A 13,985-nucleotide genomic window follows, 5' to 3' on the forward strand; every position below is an offset into this window, starting at 1 on the left:
TCAATCAGGGATTGCCTATCAAGACTAATCCTCCTTCAGGAGTGGCCTATCACATTAATTGGCTCCTTCTGAGCCTTGTTAACCCTTTCCAGGCTAGTCTGGGGTGAACCAAATCACTGGCAGGAGGAAAATTAAGATACATAAATGTCTTTCTATGGTAGGTGTCCCCCACATCACCATAGTATTTGAGTGCTTCACAATCTTTCATACATTTATCTTCACAACTCCCCTCTACTATTATCCCCATTTTACAAATGGGCAATGGAAGCATAGAGACTAAAGCTATGTCTATATTGCGCACCTTACCATGGTGAGGCTGTGTAATTGCAGCCGTGCCATTGTAAGGTGCGCTGTGTAGCCACTCCTTTTCGCTGGGAGAGAGCTCTCCCAGTAACAAAATAGAACCACCTCCAACGAGGGGCGGTAGCTTTGTTGCCACGAGCGTGGCTCCTGCTGACGAAGTACTGTCCACATCGGTGCTTTTTGTTGTTAAAACTTTTGTTGTCCAGGGGGTGTTTTTTCACATCGCTGACTGACAAAAGTTTTAACGATGAAAGTATCAGTGTAGACAAAGCCTAAGTGACTTGCTCAAGATCACAAGCAGGGAGTTGAACCCTGATCTCCCAGGTTACTTTCCTAACCCCTAGACCGGGGTAGTCAATTATTTTTTGTCAAAGTCCATATTTCTTGGTCAAGATATAGTCAAGGTCCAGACTCCAGAGAAATATTTTTCACAGCATAATGACGGTAATGATAATAGTAAGTAAATACAAAGATTTTGCAGTCCATTCAAGTGTCTCCCGGTCCAGATTTGGCCCGCAGGCTGCCTATTGACTGCCCCTGCCCTAGACCATCTTTCCTCTCCTCCTTCTTTGGTTAAGGAGAGAAGAGCAGAAGACTCCATGAAGTCCGACAGGCACCTCACCCTACAGATTTAATTTACCATTGGAAGTGCATAGATATGGCAATGAGAGCTATAGAAAACTACTAGAGAGCAACTGCCCTGGAGATTCCATCTATCCATAGAATGTAGGAGTGGCACAGTGTATTCTCTTCCATAAAAACGCTCAGATAGAATACTTTTCATCCATAGATATCAAAACGCTTTACAAAGATCAGTATCATCATCCCCATTTTACAGATGTAGAAACTGAGGCACAGAGCTTGGACACAACTTGTCCAAGGTCACACAGCATGCCAGTGGCCAAGCTGTGCCCAAGTTTCCCAAGTGCCAGTGCTCTATCTACTAGACAACACTGCCTCTCCGCCCTGCATAACCCTACAAGGACCCCTCACTCCTGATGTGTAGGGACCCTCTGTAGAAAGGTGGCATTTCAATCTCCAGTCTTTCAATGCCTAGTCTCTGAGAAAACTGCCAACACTGGTGTCAGCGTTGATGGTGGCTTTTGTAACAGGGATCCATCAACTCATTTCACACGTATCATGGAACGGCCACCAGACTGTAGTGACTTTTAGGACACAACAAGCTGGAGATGTAAAGCTCCTTATCCCCGAATATTAATCCTCTGAGCTATTCAATTGCCCAAACATATGTGGGAGATTGGGTCTCTACCATCAGTCTCTGTGTACCCCATTAAACATCTCAGGGCCAGCTAGTCCTCATATGATGAGAAGGTGGAGTTAACGCTTGTTTGAGGGGGGGAGCAGAGGAGACACTTACTTTATTGGCTGCTTCTACCTTAGCACAAACAGCATCCATGGCAGCCCGTTCCTCCAGTCGCTTCTGTTTCTTCTCCTTGGCTTTACTTGACTTTCTCTGAAATAGAATGATTCAGGGTTACAGCAGGACAACCCTCACCTTGTCTTGAACTCAAGGGCACTACCTATAATGGGCATAAAACTGAGGGGTGGTGGCAATCTTCCAGTCTGGCCCAAAGGAACTACATATCTCAGCATGCAATGGTCCAAGAGTCATTTGCTTTGATCAAGATAGACTAGCGCACTTGGAGACCTGTAGTCTCCACAGGGCATTAAAGGACAGCTGCACGCAATACTGCAGAACGAAGCCCAGTGGCTGCTGTCTGCCCATCCCTACGTCATGCCAAGTTTCATGACTGAAACAGATCAGATATTGTTCAGCAATACCGTTCTAGTTACTGCAACACAGACCACAGAAATTCAGACTTGGGACTTTAAAAAGCCATTTTATAGCTGCTTCCAATGAAAACTGTTTTATACCAAGGTGGGTTGTTGAGGTTTTTTTTGGTTGAACTATCAATGCAAATATTTTATATTAGTTTTATTTTAAAATACTGCCCACAAATGGTTGAGCAGAAACACTCTTTTCACTAGCAGAGACCCACAGGCATGAAAAACCATAATCTAAGGATCAGATTCATGAAACACAACCAGTTTGATTTTAGGAATTTATCAAATAATTCCACCCTGTATCCCGAAAGCAAAAGAAATTGCTTGTTTACTCTAAAAAGAAAAGGAGTACTTGTGGCACCTTAGAGACTGACAAATTTATTTGAGCATAAGCTTTTGTGAGCTACAGCTCACTTCACTGAATGCATCCAATGAAGTGAGCTGTAGTTCACGAAAGCTTATGCTCAAATAAATTTGTTAGTCTCTAAGGTGCCACAAGTACTCCTTTTCTTTTGCGAATACAGACTAACATGGCTGCTATTCTGAGACTTGTTTACTCTAATGTAACTCATTTAGACTTCATTCATATCCATGTTTAAAGTTTTCCTTTTTTTAAAATTAAAAAATACTATCTTTTAATATTTATGAAACATGTGCCAGGCACTGCTGGAGACTTTCAGGGACAGCACTACATTGGGATAAGATTTGGGAAATGCCACTCTTTAAAGGGAAGCCCTGCACACACCTCTACAGAAGCATATTTATTGAATAGATTTTCAGTACAAGATGAGAAAGGCAAACAATGACATCTGGCGGAAGATGAGCTATGCAATTAGCACAGCTGTTGCTGTACAGTCTGTTGGATTTGTGGTTGCTTCACAGCCTCGGAATTGCTGCACATGCAGCCCTGCATCCTGGCCAGCATTTGCTTTGGAGCTGATCATCCAGATGAAGAAACTGCTTTATGAGACATGAAACACTTGTTCCCCATAGCACTGGTGATTTGTAGAGCAGATCAATACTGGGAATCTAACTCAGGTCACCATTTAGGGATCACAATAGTAATTTTACTCTGCTCCACTACTCACCCTACTGCAATCATGCTTGGAAATGCTGCCGTAAGTCATTTGTTTTCTGCAGTGCTGAAAGTTTAGCTGGGTCTGCAAGTCACTAAATACTGGTGAGTGTGAGCCAGTACTATGCTTAACCTTAATGCGCACATAAAAAAATAAACCACCCAAGTTCAAATCAGGACACCAGTTCTCCTGACATGTGTCTGGCAAACATGTTCAGTCTGCACATGAACCAAGGGGAAGTGAGGCAGGAAAGCTGCCAGGCAGCAAGCTACATAAACACATGGCAGCAGAGCGTCTCGTGAACCTCCTTTGCACAGACCAGACTGAAAGTTGCTTTCCTGAAATTGCTTGTTTAACCCAAAACCCTGATGTTGAGAAAATTCCTACTCCCTTGCATGCACAACTTTATGCTGCCTGACACCAGAGAAAGCAGATATGAGTACTTTCCTTGGGGATGCGGAAAAAGACTTTGATTGGGATGAGTTCCCTTTCACCCATGATTGAGTCAAAACTCCTCCCACTGAATTGAGAGCATGGGCTCATGGCAGATTCATGTCCTGATTAGCAAACTTCAGCACTTATTTCACTTAATAGCTATCCATTCTGACTGGGGCCAGTTGGGGCAAGATTGCCAGTAGTTTAAAAGATCATTATGGCAAGAGGTAAGTTCACCCTTAACTATCCCTTATTTTAGTACTGAAGTTACACTGGACTGCACTATAACTTGCATTCTCCACTCTCGCATTTGGAGATAATCCGTATTCTAATGCAGAGAGGTAACTTTTAAAGCTGTGTGTCTGTGAGAGAGAGAAAGTGCAGTTTGGCATAGTCAATCTTCTGTCTGTTCCCAGAATACGGATAGCAGCAGGCAAGCTTCCCACATGGTTTCCAGCCATCATGGTACTAGGAGAAAGAGGGAAATGGCTTAATTAATCTTCAGCCTCTCAGCAAAGAGGCCAAGCACCAATGCCGGAGGTCGTTTCTATAACATGAACATTTGCTCACTGGGGACCAGACTGAGATCAGCAAATAATTACAGAGGGGCCACCAAAAGGCCATCGGATGGGAATGACTTTTAGTTGCTCCTGACCCAAGGCCAGATGGGAATTGATGACCTAGAAGTAAGACTCATTTCCAATCTCCTGAGCCATCCGGTTAGTGGAGCACAAGGGAGAGATTTCCCTTTGGCCAGCCATAAATGCTTATTGGGACAAAACACAGGAAAAATAAACACCTGTCTGACACTAAAGAAAAGCAGGGTGGTGCCAAAAAACACATGGCACCAATTGCGGAGGAAATAGCTCATCCATGGAAGTATTCAACTCCAGTGTGATCTACCACAGCTTCAGGAAGACCTAGGACAAGCTTTGACGAGCAAAATCCAGCTTCAATGTTACACAGATGGTTTGGGCCAGCTAGAATCCTGTCTGTTGCTGGACCAGATTAAGGTCACACATCAGTATCATGTATCTAGCAGTAGCCACTATCTGATGCTTCCAGAAGGCACCAAGCATAATTATACAAGGCATCTATGCAATACTTGAACTTGAAGTGATCTAAACAAGGAAACAACACAGCACTGCTCTTTGAATCATGTCACCTAGAAATCAGGGATCTGCAAGCAAAGTCTTACCCCAATTTTTGATACTTCGCAGATAGGAACATCTACAGCAGGGATGATGCACTATGACTGAAAACCCTGCAAATGCTGAAGTGGTCTAAACTCACAGGATAGTGCTTGGGGTGGGTGCTGGAGTTAACCTAGCTTGTTTCTTCAAGAATTACCTATATTTAAAACCTTAAACTTTCCCAAAGTTGCTTCTACAATCAGCCCTGCTGTTGAAGTTAATTGGCGTTCTATAGTCAGAACCAAACATACTTTTTCAACACAATTTTAGAATAAAGATTGAATACCTTTTCACCTCAGAAACCATTTACCACTCAGAGCAGTTATTTATTTGGAGAGGTGGGGAAGGAAGAGACACTACCACACTTCAAAAATGCAGCCAAAAGAAAAACAAACTGCCCAGGATTTTCTGTTTAAGCACTTCCTCTTCTCCCCTCCCAAACCCAGGGATAGAACCCCATAGTCCTGACTCCCCGCCCCACTATCCTAACACACTGCACCCTACACCCCTTCCAAAACTGGGAATAGAAACCAGGCATCCTGACTCCCTGCTTTAACTCATGGGCCACACTTCTCCTAGAGCTAGGAATACAACTCAGTAGTCAGACCTGACTCCATGCCATGCTCTAGCATTTAGAACACACATGAAAAATTAGTCAACATGGCTCACACGCAGAAGCCTCTTCTTCGAATTAAATAACTCTGCAGTCTATTTTTAAGACAGCCACACCACTATAACAACAAGAGGCCAATGAAAATAAAGACTCCAATGGGCTTCATAAAGTGTATTTTGAGAGGTTTCAATTGCTGAGAGTTGGGGGATGTATGTGTTTTTAAATAGACTCTGAGTCCCAATGTACAACTAGGTGCAGGGAGAAAGTCAGAATTTAAAATGCTGAACAGATTCCTTGGTTATAGCACCAAAAACCACCTCTCCTCATGGGACCAACACCCACAAAAGTCCTCATTCCACCACAGATGTTGAAGCATGAGCCTCTCACCTAAAATAGAGCTATCTTCACCATACATGTGGTTGCGTCCCAAGGAGAGAAAAATCAAAGCATTTCAGTTCAGAAATGTATCTGGAGCAAACTGTTTCTGAGAGCTTGCTCTCGGGGCTATGTTACCTGAGCTAATATGTTATTCCCCTTCAGTACTGCACTTCTGAAGTGGAGAGCGAGCAGAAAGAACTACATTATCTGGTTGTAAATAAAGAGATTGATGCGCTAAAACTTTACACCTGGATCTCATTCAAACACAAAAACCTGATGCCACTTTTGGGGCAGAATATACAAGAGCAACCTGACAAGGAAAGGTATTCTTAAAGCACAGAAATCCAATAATAAATAAACTGGTATTTTTTGAGCTTGCTCCAAAAAATATCCTCCCATTTGCATTAATATTTTTAGACTCAGTGTAACCCTCTCCATTAGGGTTGTGATTTTTTTGTTTACACAGGTACAAGTGCAGCGTGGACACAATTATACTGCAACAAATGTGCCTTATACCAGTATAGCTTATTTCCCTTCCCATATGGCAACACTCTCTACCGTAGAAACATGTTTGTATTGGTCTAATTACACCTACAATAAGGGGTTGTACTGCTTTAATATACTGGTACAGTTAAAGTGGCATAATGTGAGTGTAGACAAATCTTTAGTAGCAGGTCTGAAGAGAATTTGTTGTGGCTCACAATGCTTTGCATTTCTTTAGCCCATTTCAATAGTGGCATTCAAAGCACTTTCCAACTCCTCACTGCTGTGAAGTAGGAATTTTCCCCATTACATAGATGGGGAAACTAAGGCACACAGAGGAGAAGTGATAGGACTCAATATCACACAGCAAGTAACTAGTTCCTGGTTTCCCTTCTATTCTAACCACTACACCCAGCTCCCATCCCAGAGCTGCAAATAGGATCCACTCTAACCATCTCGACACCACTCTCCTCCAAGAGTTAGAACCCAGCAGTCCACACACCCAGCACACACCCTTAGACGTCATGCCATCCATTGAGAGAACTGACATTAGTGCAGTGTAGCCAGGATCTCTCACACATTTACTGATAGATGTTCTTTAGATTGTATGTTCATCATATGTACAGCCCAGGCATGTGTGCATGCATGCGTGCACACACAAACACACGATGGCCACCTTGTACTTTGGGGTAGGTTCGGTGTTTGGGAGCAGGGCTTGAATATGATGATAAATTGGAGGGAAGAATTACAACCCCCAGAACCCTTTACAGAGAGGTAAATGCACAGTCCATGGCCTGCTCCCATCAGAGGGGAATCCAGACCCGCACTCCATGACCTCCTCCCATCCTCAAGGGGGATGTAGATCATCACCCCCTCCCTTCTATGTCTCTTCACACCTATTCACCATTTATCCACAACTTCCCCCTTATCCCTCTGAGGCCCTCTCCCTGTTCCCACAGCTCCCCGCAAGGTCTCCCCATTTGCATGGGGCTGCCCAGCTCCCACTTTCACTGATCTCCCATCTCTGGTCTCTAGATCTGCAGACTCCGCAACTTTCTGCTCTCCCCGCCCATTGACCTCTCCTCCCCAGATCCCCTCCATGGACCATGCCCAGTTTCTCCCTCAGGTCTTCCACCCATGTTGACCCCCTCCAGGTCCTACCCTCTCTCCCTGGACTACCTTAATAGACTCATCCCAGCTCCCCATCCCAAAAACCCAACCTACCTCCTCCCCGTCCCTGACTCCGCCCAGTCACACTCCAACCTCTTCTCCGGACCCCTCAATTACCCCCTCCCAGACCCGCCTCCAGCTCCCACCTCACAGGACCCCCCCCATAGCCTCCCAACTCCCCCCTGGACCTTCCCTCAGCCCCTTCTCACCGGCCTCCCCCCACATGCACCCCCATGGACACTCCGTCATGTGTGTTCCCCCAGAGACACCCTCCCCCTTCATGATCCGCCAATTCCTCCAGCCCTGATTCCGCAACGACCCCCCTCAGTGACACCCATGGACTTCCCTCACACCCTCCATGGACCCCCAACCCCTCACAACCCCTCCATAGATACTCCCCCCAGGACCACCTGCACCTTTCCTTCCTCACAGAACCCTCATGGATCCCCAGGCCTGACCCCAGGCCTCTCCGGCCTGGTCCCTCCGCGGGGCTGGGGGACCCTGACCTCACTCACCCCCATGGCGGCGACAAGCGGGACCCCACCGACTCCTCACAGATCCGCGGGCGGGGGGACCCACCGGGGGGAGGGGGCGAAGGGGGAACAGAAAACGGTCGGTAGGCACACACTACGCCTGCGTGGGGGCCGCGGACGGAGAAGGAAGGGGCAAGGGGGCAGTGAGGAATGCTCTGCGCAGGCGCGGAGCCAAGGGACTACGGGGAAAGGGAGGGACATGTTGCGCAAGAGCGGAACCGCGCACAATTCGCCCGCGCGCGAGGGAGAGATTCGTGCGCATGCGCAAAAGCGGGGAGGGGGGGTGGCTTAACGGTCGAGCCCGCGTCCAACGGTCGGCGCGAGGACAGCGATCCTCTGATTGGCTAGTGGCCGTCGCGTGAGAGCCCAGCACCCCTCCACATTAGTGGGTGCGCCAAGAGAGACCGCTCCCGCTGCCTAAGCCTCCCCCCCCTCTCTGGCTATGTCCCCACCCTATGGGGTGAATGAACCCTCCTCTCTGTTCCCCATCCTATATTTGCTCCCTCCCCAATATCTCCCCTCCCTGTGCTGCCTCCTTGTAACCCCTGACCTCGCCCCAACTCCCCCACATCCTGCCCCTCCCTGCACCCCCTGACCCCGACTGAACACCCCCTGTGCTCTGACAGGACACCCCTGCTTCCCCTCTCTGTGCCCTGCCCAATGCCCCCATGTCTCCTGGCCCACCAGTGCTCCTACGTCCCTGCCCCATGCCCCTGACCCTGATCCAGTTCTCCCTGCATGCTTTGATCCAAACCAAATACTCCCCACACTCCTGATGCTGATGCTCCCTGCCCCTCCTTGTATCCCAACCCAACAGTCTTTGTAACTGAGACCCAATGCCCCATTGACCCCAGCCCAACATCTGCTCCCGCTCCCTGTGCCACTTGACTCCAACCCAACACTTCCTGTGGCCCCAGACCCAATGTCCCCAAGACCCTGACACAATGCCCCTTTGACTCCTTCCTATGACACCTCACCCCAAACCAATGCCCCTGGCCCCATCTCAACACCCTTTCCCTACACCCCTCCCTCACTCCTACTATGTCCAATGCTATTCAACATTTCCATCAATGACCTGGAACAAGTAAATATAAAACCACTACTGATAACATTTGCAAATGACACAAAGATTGTTGGAGTAGTATGATGAGTGGAACGAGGAGGACAGTCCTATACAGCAATCTGGATTGCTTGGTAAGCTGGGACCCTTCCAACAAAATGTATTTTAATACAGCCAAATGCAAAGTTATACATCTAGGAAAAAGTAATGCAGGCCATCCCTACAGAGTAGGGGACTGTATCCTGGAAAGCAGTGACTTTGAAAACGATGTAGGGGTCACAGTGAACAAACAACTCAACATGAGCTCTCAGTCTGATGCTGGAGTAAAAAAAGGGCCAATAGGATGCAATCCTTGGATGTATAAAACGGGAGTAGTGAGCAGGAGCAGGGAGATGGTTTTACCTCTATATACAGCATTGGTGACATTGGAGTATTACATCTAGTTTGGGGGTCAAATTTTTAAAAGGATGTTGAAAAACTGGAGAGGGTGCTGAAAGGAACCACAAAAATGATTCAAAGTCTGGAGAAAATGCCATATAGGGGAGATTTATGGAGCTCAATCTATTTAGCTTCTCAAAAAGAAGATTGAGAGGTAACTTGAATACAATGTATAAGCACTTTCAGGAAGAGAATATCCCAGGTATTAAAGGGCTCTTTAGGCTAGTGAAGAAAAGCAGAGTAAGAACCAATGTCTGGAAGTTAAAGTTAGACACATTCCAACTAGAAATAAGGCACCAATGTTTCACAGTGGGGATGGGTGAGGAGGGCAAACTCCTGAGGGCAGTGGGGGATTCTCCATCGTTTGATGTTTCCAAATCCAGACTGGCTGTCTTTCTGGAAGATGCTTTAGTCAACAACAAATTATTGGGTTCAGTACAGGGGTAACTTGATGAAATTTAATGTTCTGTTATGTACAGGAAGTCAGACTAATGTTCCCTTCTGGGTTAAAACTATGAATCTATGAATCCTCATGCCCCGTCCCTGGATCTCCTCTCCCAACCTGATGCCCCCACCCGATGCCCTCATTTCCCCTCCTTATGCCCCCAGCAACCTATGCCTCCTTTCTATGCCCCTTCCCCAAAGCCCCATGTCCCTTTCTGACCACCTGAGGCCCCCTCCTGCAAACCTAACATCCCCATGTCCCTCGCCATGCTCCCTCTCTGCACATCATGCCCTCACTTCCTAAATGCATCTCTTACACCCCCTTTGTATGTGCCCCCTTATGCCCACTGTCCCCCATCCATATGCCCTCATGCTCCCTCCATATTTTACCACCTCATGCCTATGCCGCTCATCCCCTTCTACTTTGCCTCCTTATGTCCCTGCCCATAGGCAAGCAGGAAAAGGGGATGAGAGTGGAGTGTGTATGATGAAGGGGTAAGGGGAGTGTGTAGTGTGAGGAGAGGTAAAGGGGAGGGTACCTGGAGGGAAGGAGAAGCAGGGGAAAGGAGGGCACATAGGTGCAGGAACAAGAGATGTAGGGGGTGCTGCAGCACCCCCAGTTTTGCATGGGGTCCCAACTGCCGGCCAGCTGCCGGCCCCACACCCAGGGACTCCGCTGCTAGTCTCTGTTGCCAGCCCCAGGTCCTGGCTGCTGCCCCCGTGCCCAGGGGCTCTGCTGCTGGCCTTGGTCCTGGCCCTGCGCCTGGGGACTCCGCTGCCAGCCCCACACACAGGGTTCCAGCTGCTGGCCCTGCACATGAGGTCCTGGCTGCCGGCCCCGCACCCAGGACTCTGCTCCTGGCTCCGCACCCAGGGTCCAGGCTGCCAGCTCCGCAGCTGGGGCTCTGCTCCTGGCCTTGGCCCTGGTCCAGGGCTCCACACCCACCGCCGGCCCAGGGCTCCACATCCTCCCCCAGCCCACCTCGGCCCCCTTACCCTATCCAAGGCCCCTCCTGAAGCCACAGCCCTGCTCCCGGCCCCAGCTGTAGGGAGTGGTGAGAGGTGCAGACGGGCAAGGGGCAATGCACCCCCACTCTAAAAACTGTTTAAGCGCCACTGGGAGGGCAGGCGGGGATGGGAGGGGAGGGCATAGGGGAAGAGGGAAGTGGCGGGTGGGTAGAAGGAGAAGGCACAGGGAGAAAAGAGAGGACCAGGAAAGTGGGTGGGAGAGAGGAGGGAAGACAGGGACGGGTTGTAAAGGAGGGTGATGGATAAAGCAGGGAGGTTGTAGAGGAGGGCAGGAGATGAATTGGGGAGTGGGCCTAGCTGATGATGGACTGACACCCCGCAGGGTTTGGAAGGCCTCTCAGTTGCTGTTCTTACTCCTGGCAATGGCTCAGCTCCTAAGCATCAGCTTCACAGTTCCTAGCGTCCCCAGTTGTACTAATCCCCATGTGTCCAAAGACTTAAAATCCTCTGGTGCTTGGCATTTGCCTCAGTGCCCCCTGAACTCATTACCATGCTCCACCCAAAAGGCAGTGGCATCTTAGGAGTGTTCTGTGTGTAGAAATTCTGCAGCACTGTGGAGTGAAAGGTGCAGCATAGCTGCAAATGACTAAAAGGCAGACATGGGACTGAGAATTAGGAACTCTGTGTCTGATCCCAAATGGGTGGCAAACTCAGGCGGGTCATTTTGCCTCTCTGTGCTTCAGTTTCCCCATTCATAATTCCAAAGGGGCTAGATTATATTACTCATCTTGCTATCTCAACGTAGAGCAGGGTTCAAAATGACCCTATTAGAATCGCAACAAAAATAATTAATAACCTTGCTTGTCAGCTGCCATTTACTGCAGACTGCAACACCCTCTTCATCCATTTCTCCAGGATAGGGACTTTTTGGGGTAGGGTAGGAGTGGGGAGACAATTTTTGTAATTGCCCTCAGGCAAGTAGATTTTGTGCTTGGGCTACTGAATTTTCATTACCCTCTTTTTGGCAACAGGTTTGAGGTCAGATGAGAATAATTGTCTAATGATCTAAAATTTACTTAGATTGGAGCAGGCACCGTCCTTTTGTTCTACACTACTGCAATACAAATAATTAGTAATAATAATTGTGATGAATCAATTGTCGATCTGGGCTCAAGCAGACACCAGAGGGCGCCAGCATTGCAGAGTCCCTTCATCAAGTCTGTGGAGATGGCAAGGGGGAGGACTGAGAGCCATCCTACTTGGGAGCAGCAAGTGGTGAATTCATGGAAGTGGGTCGGGAGAGGACTGGTAGGGAGCACATAACAAGGCCGTTACCCCATGAATGCCTGGCTTGGCTGGGTCATATGATCCTAGGCTCAGGTTGTGCTACCAGACCCAGTGTCACCTTTAGAAGAAATGCTCCCAGCTGAAAAGAGCCATTTCACAGTGGCTGAGCTGAGGGGAAATGGAATCACTAAGCATGGAGGGCCAACCCTAGACCTCACTGGCTGCCCACAGGCTGCTCTGAGAAGGTCTTGTCAAACCTCCTTCTCCATAGCACTATCCCCATTTCTTAAGAGAGGGAAACTGAGGCACAGAGAAGCAGTTTGACCATAGTAGCACACACCAGACTTTCCAGACCCATGTCCTTTCTGTCTATGTGAGTGAATTCACTTTACCCTAACTCTGAGAAATGCTCATGGGAGCCTAGTGAGACTGGTTGTTTACCAGGCAGCAAGCCACAGGGCTCTGGTTCCCAAAGTATCAATGCAAATCCCAGGCTGAGGGGAGCAAGGGCCAAGGGAGGATTCCAGGGCACAGCATGAGAGATGACTCCTCAATCCCACTCCAGAGGCTCTTGCTGTCCCAGCCCTGGGGTTCTTATGCACACACTGAGCTCTGTAGATGCCCCTCCATCCTGATTGGAAATCCGCCACCATCCACTGTTCCAGTTCTGGGTCCCTCCTGAGCAGGAAAGATTGTGCTGGGTCATAAAGCATAGTCTGTGGCCTTGACTCTCCCCTCTCTGTCTGCTTTGCAAACACAGTACCATTTAGCTGCAGGGGTTAAAAGTGGGGGATACTCTGAACAACATCCTCCCCAAACTCTCATCCCTGCATCACACACCCCACATACCCAAGCAGCCTCTCCCATCTCCTCCATCCAGCCTGGCTTTTGAGAGGGTCTGAGTTTGCTACCCAGGAATTGCATCCATCCTCTTGCGAGTAGAGGTGGGGGCGGGAGCAGGGGGGCCATGCAGGGCTAGATCGCCTTTCCTCAGCTCTGCACGCAGCCAGCTCATGTATCCTGTCTCCGGGGAAAGGACGAGGGTGGTGGGAGGGGGGTGCGCTTTGCCACGTTGGCTCCTTTCCTGGCCTGCTGGAGACGGCAAGTTCCAATATCCTTGTTCCGGAGTGGGGAGACCCTGAAGCCCAGATGAAAATGCCCCTGCCCCAGTTAAAAGCAGGAGCCTGAAGTACGAGGGGGAGCAGCTAATCTTAGACAGGGCAATACACCCCCAACACACACATACAAAACCATTGCTCTGCCCTCTCCCCCCGAGTGCTGCAACTGCACCAGGAAGCTCACTGCCCCACACCCAAAGAGCTCCCCATCTTACCCCCCATTTCTCTGTCCCCAGTCTTCAGTTAAACTAACCCCAGGGAGCACACTGGCTCCCTGCCTTAAAATCATCCCCATTTTAACACCCCCACACACACTGTTCTGCCCCTCATTGCTGCGTCTGCACCAACCCCAGGGAACACACTGCCACCTCTGCACTAGGAACCCCCCTTTTATCATCCATATTGCTCTGCCCACCAAAATTGCATGTGCCCCAGGCATGAGAAGCCTGTTGCCCCTTCTGTGCTGAGATTTCCACCATCTAGCCCCTCGTACCCCATTGCCCAGACCCAGGAAGCGCACTGCCCCCTCTGCACTAAAATTCCCCCATCTGACCTGCCTTCCCATAGCAGCTCCCGGTGTGTCTGGATTTGGGGGCCTAGTGTTGGGGATTCATTTCACTCCCTTTCACATGGCACTGCTCATAAACCCTGTATCCTTCCTGCCAGCCTTAACTGGGGA

The 13,985-nt window shown here is 48.9% G+C and overlaps 1 protein-coding gene across 2 annotated transcripts in view; it reads right to left on the reverse strand.

Moving 5' to 3' along the window:
• NAA40 (N-alpha-acetyltransferase 40, NatD catalytic subunit) overlaps nucleotides 1–8,142 on the reverse strand; it is a 29,511-nt gene extending 21,369 nt beyond the window's left edge. For both annotated transcript variants that reach the window (XM_073351777.2, XM_073351779.2), the window contains exons 1-3: nucleotides 7,973–8,142; nucleotides 3,198–4,088; nucleotides 1,682–1,777 (exon numbers count right to left, since the gene is read on the reverse strand). In XM_073351777.2, coding sequence (XP_073207878.1) covers nucleotides 1,682–1,777; nucleotides 3,198–3,236 — 135 coding nt within the window. In that variant the 5' untranslated portion in view covers nucleotides 3,237–4,088; nucleotides 7,973–8,142. The remainder of the gene's footprint in view (nucleotides 1–1,681; nucleotides 1,778–3,197; nucleotides 4,089–7,972) is intronic.
• Between the last annotated feature and the right edge of the window lie 5,843 nt (nucleotides 8,143–13,985).

The sequence above is a fragment of the Lepidochelys kempii genome, chromosome 7 (genome assembly GCF_965140285.1).
Source record: "Lepidochelys kempii isolate rLepKem1 chromosome 7, rLepKem1.hap1, whole genome shotgun sequence".
Classification (NCBI taxonomy): Eukaryota; Metazoa; Chordata; order Testudines; family Cheloniidae; genus Lepidochelys; species Lepidochelys kempii.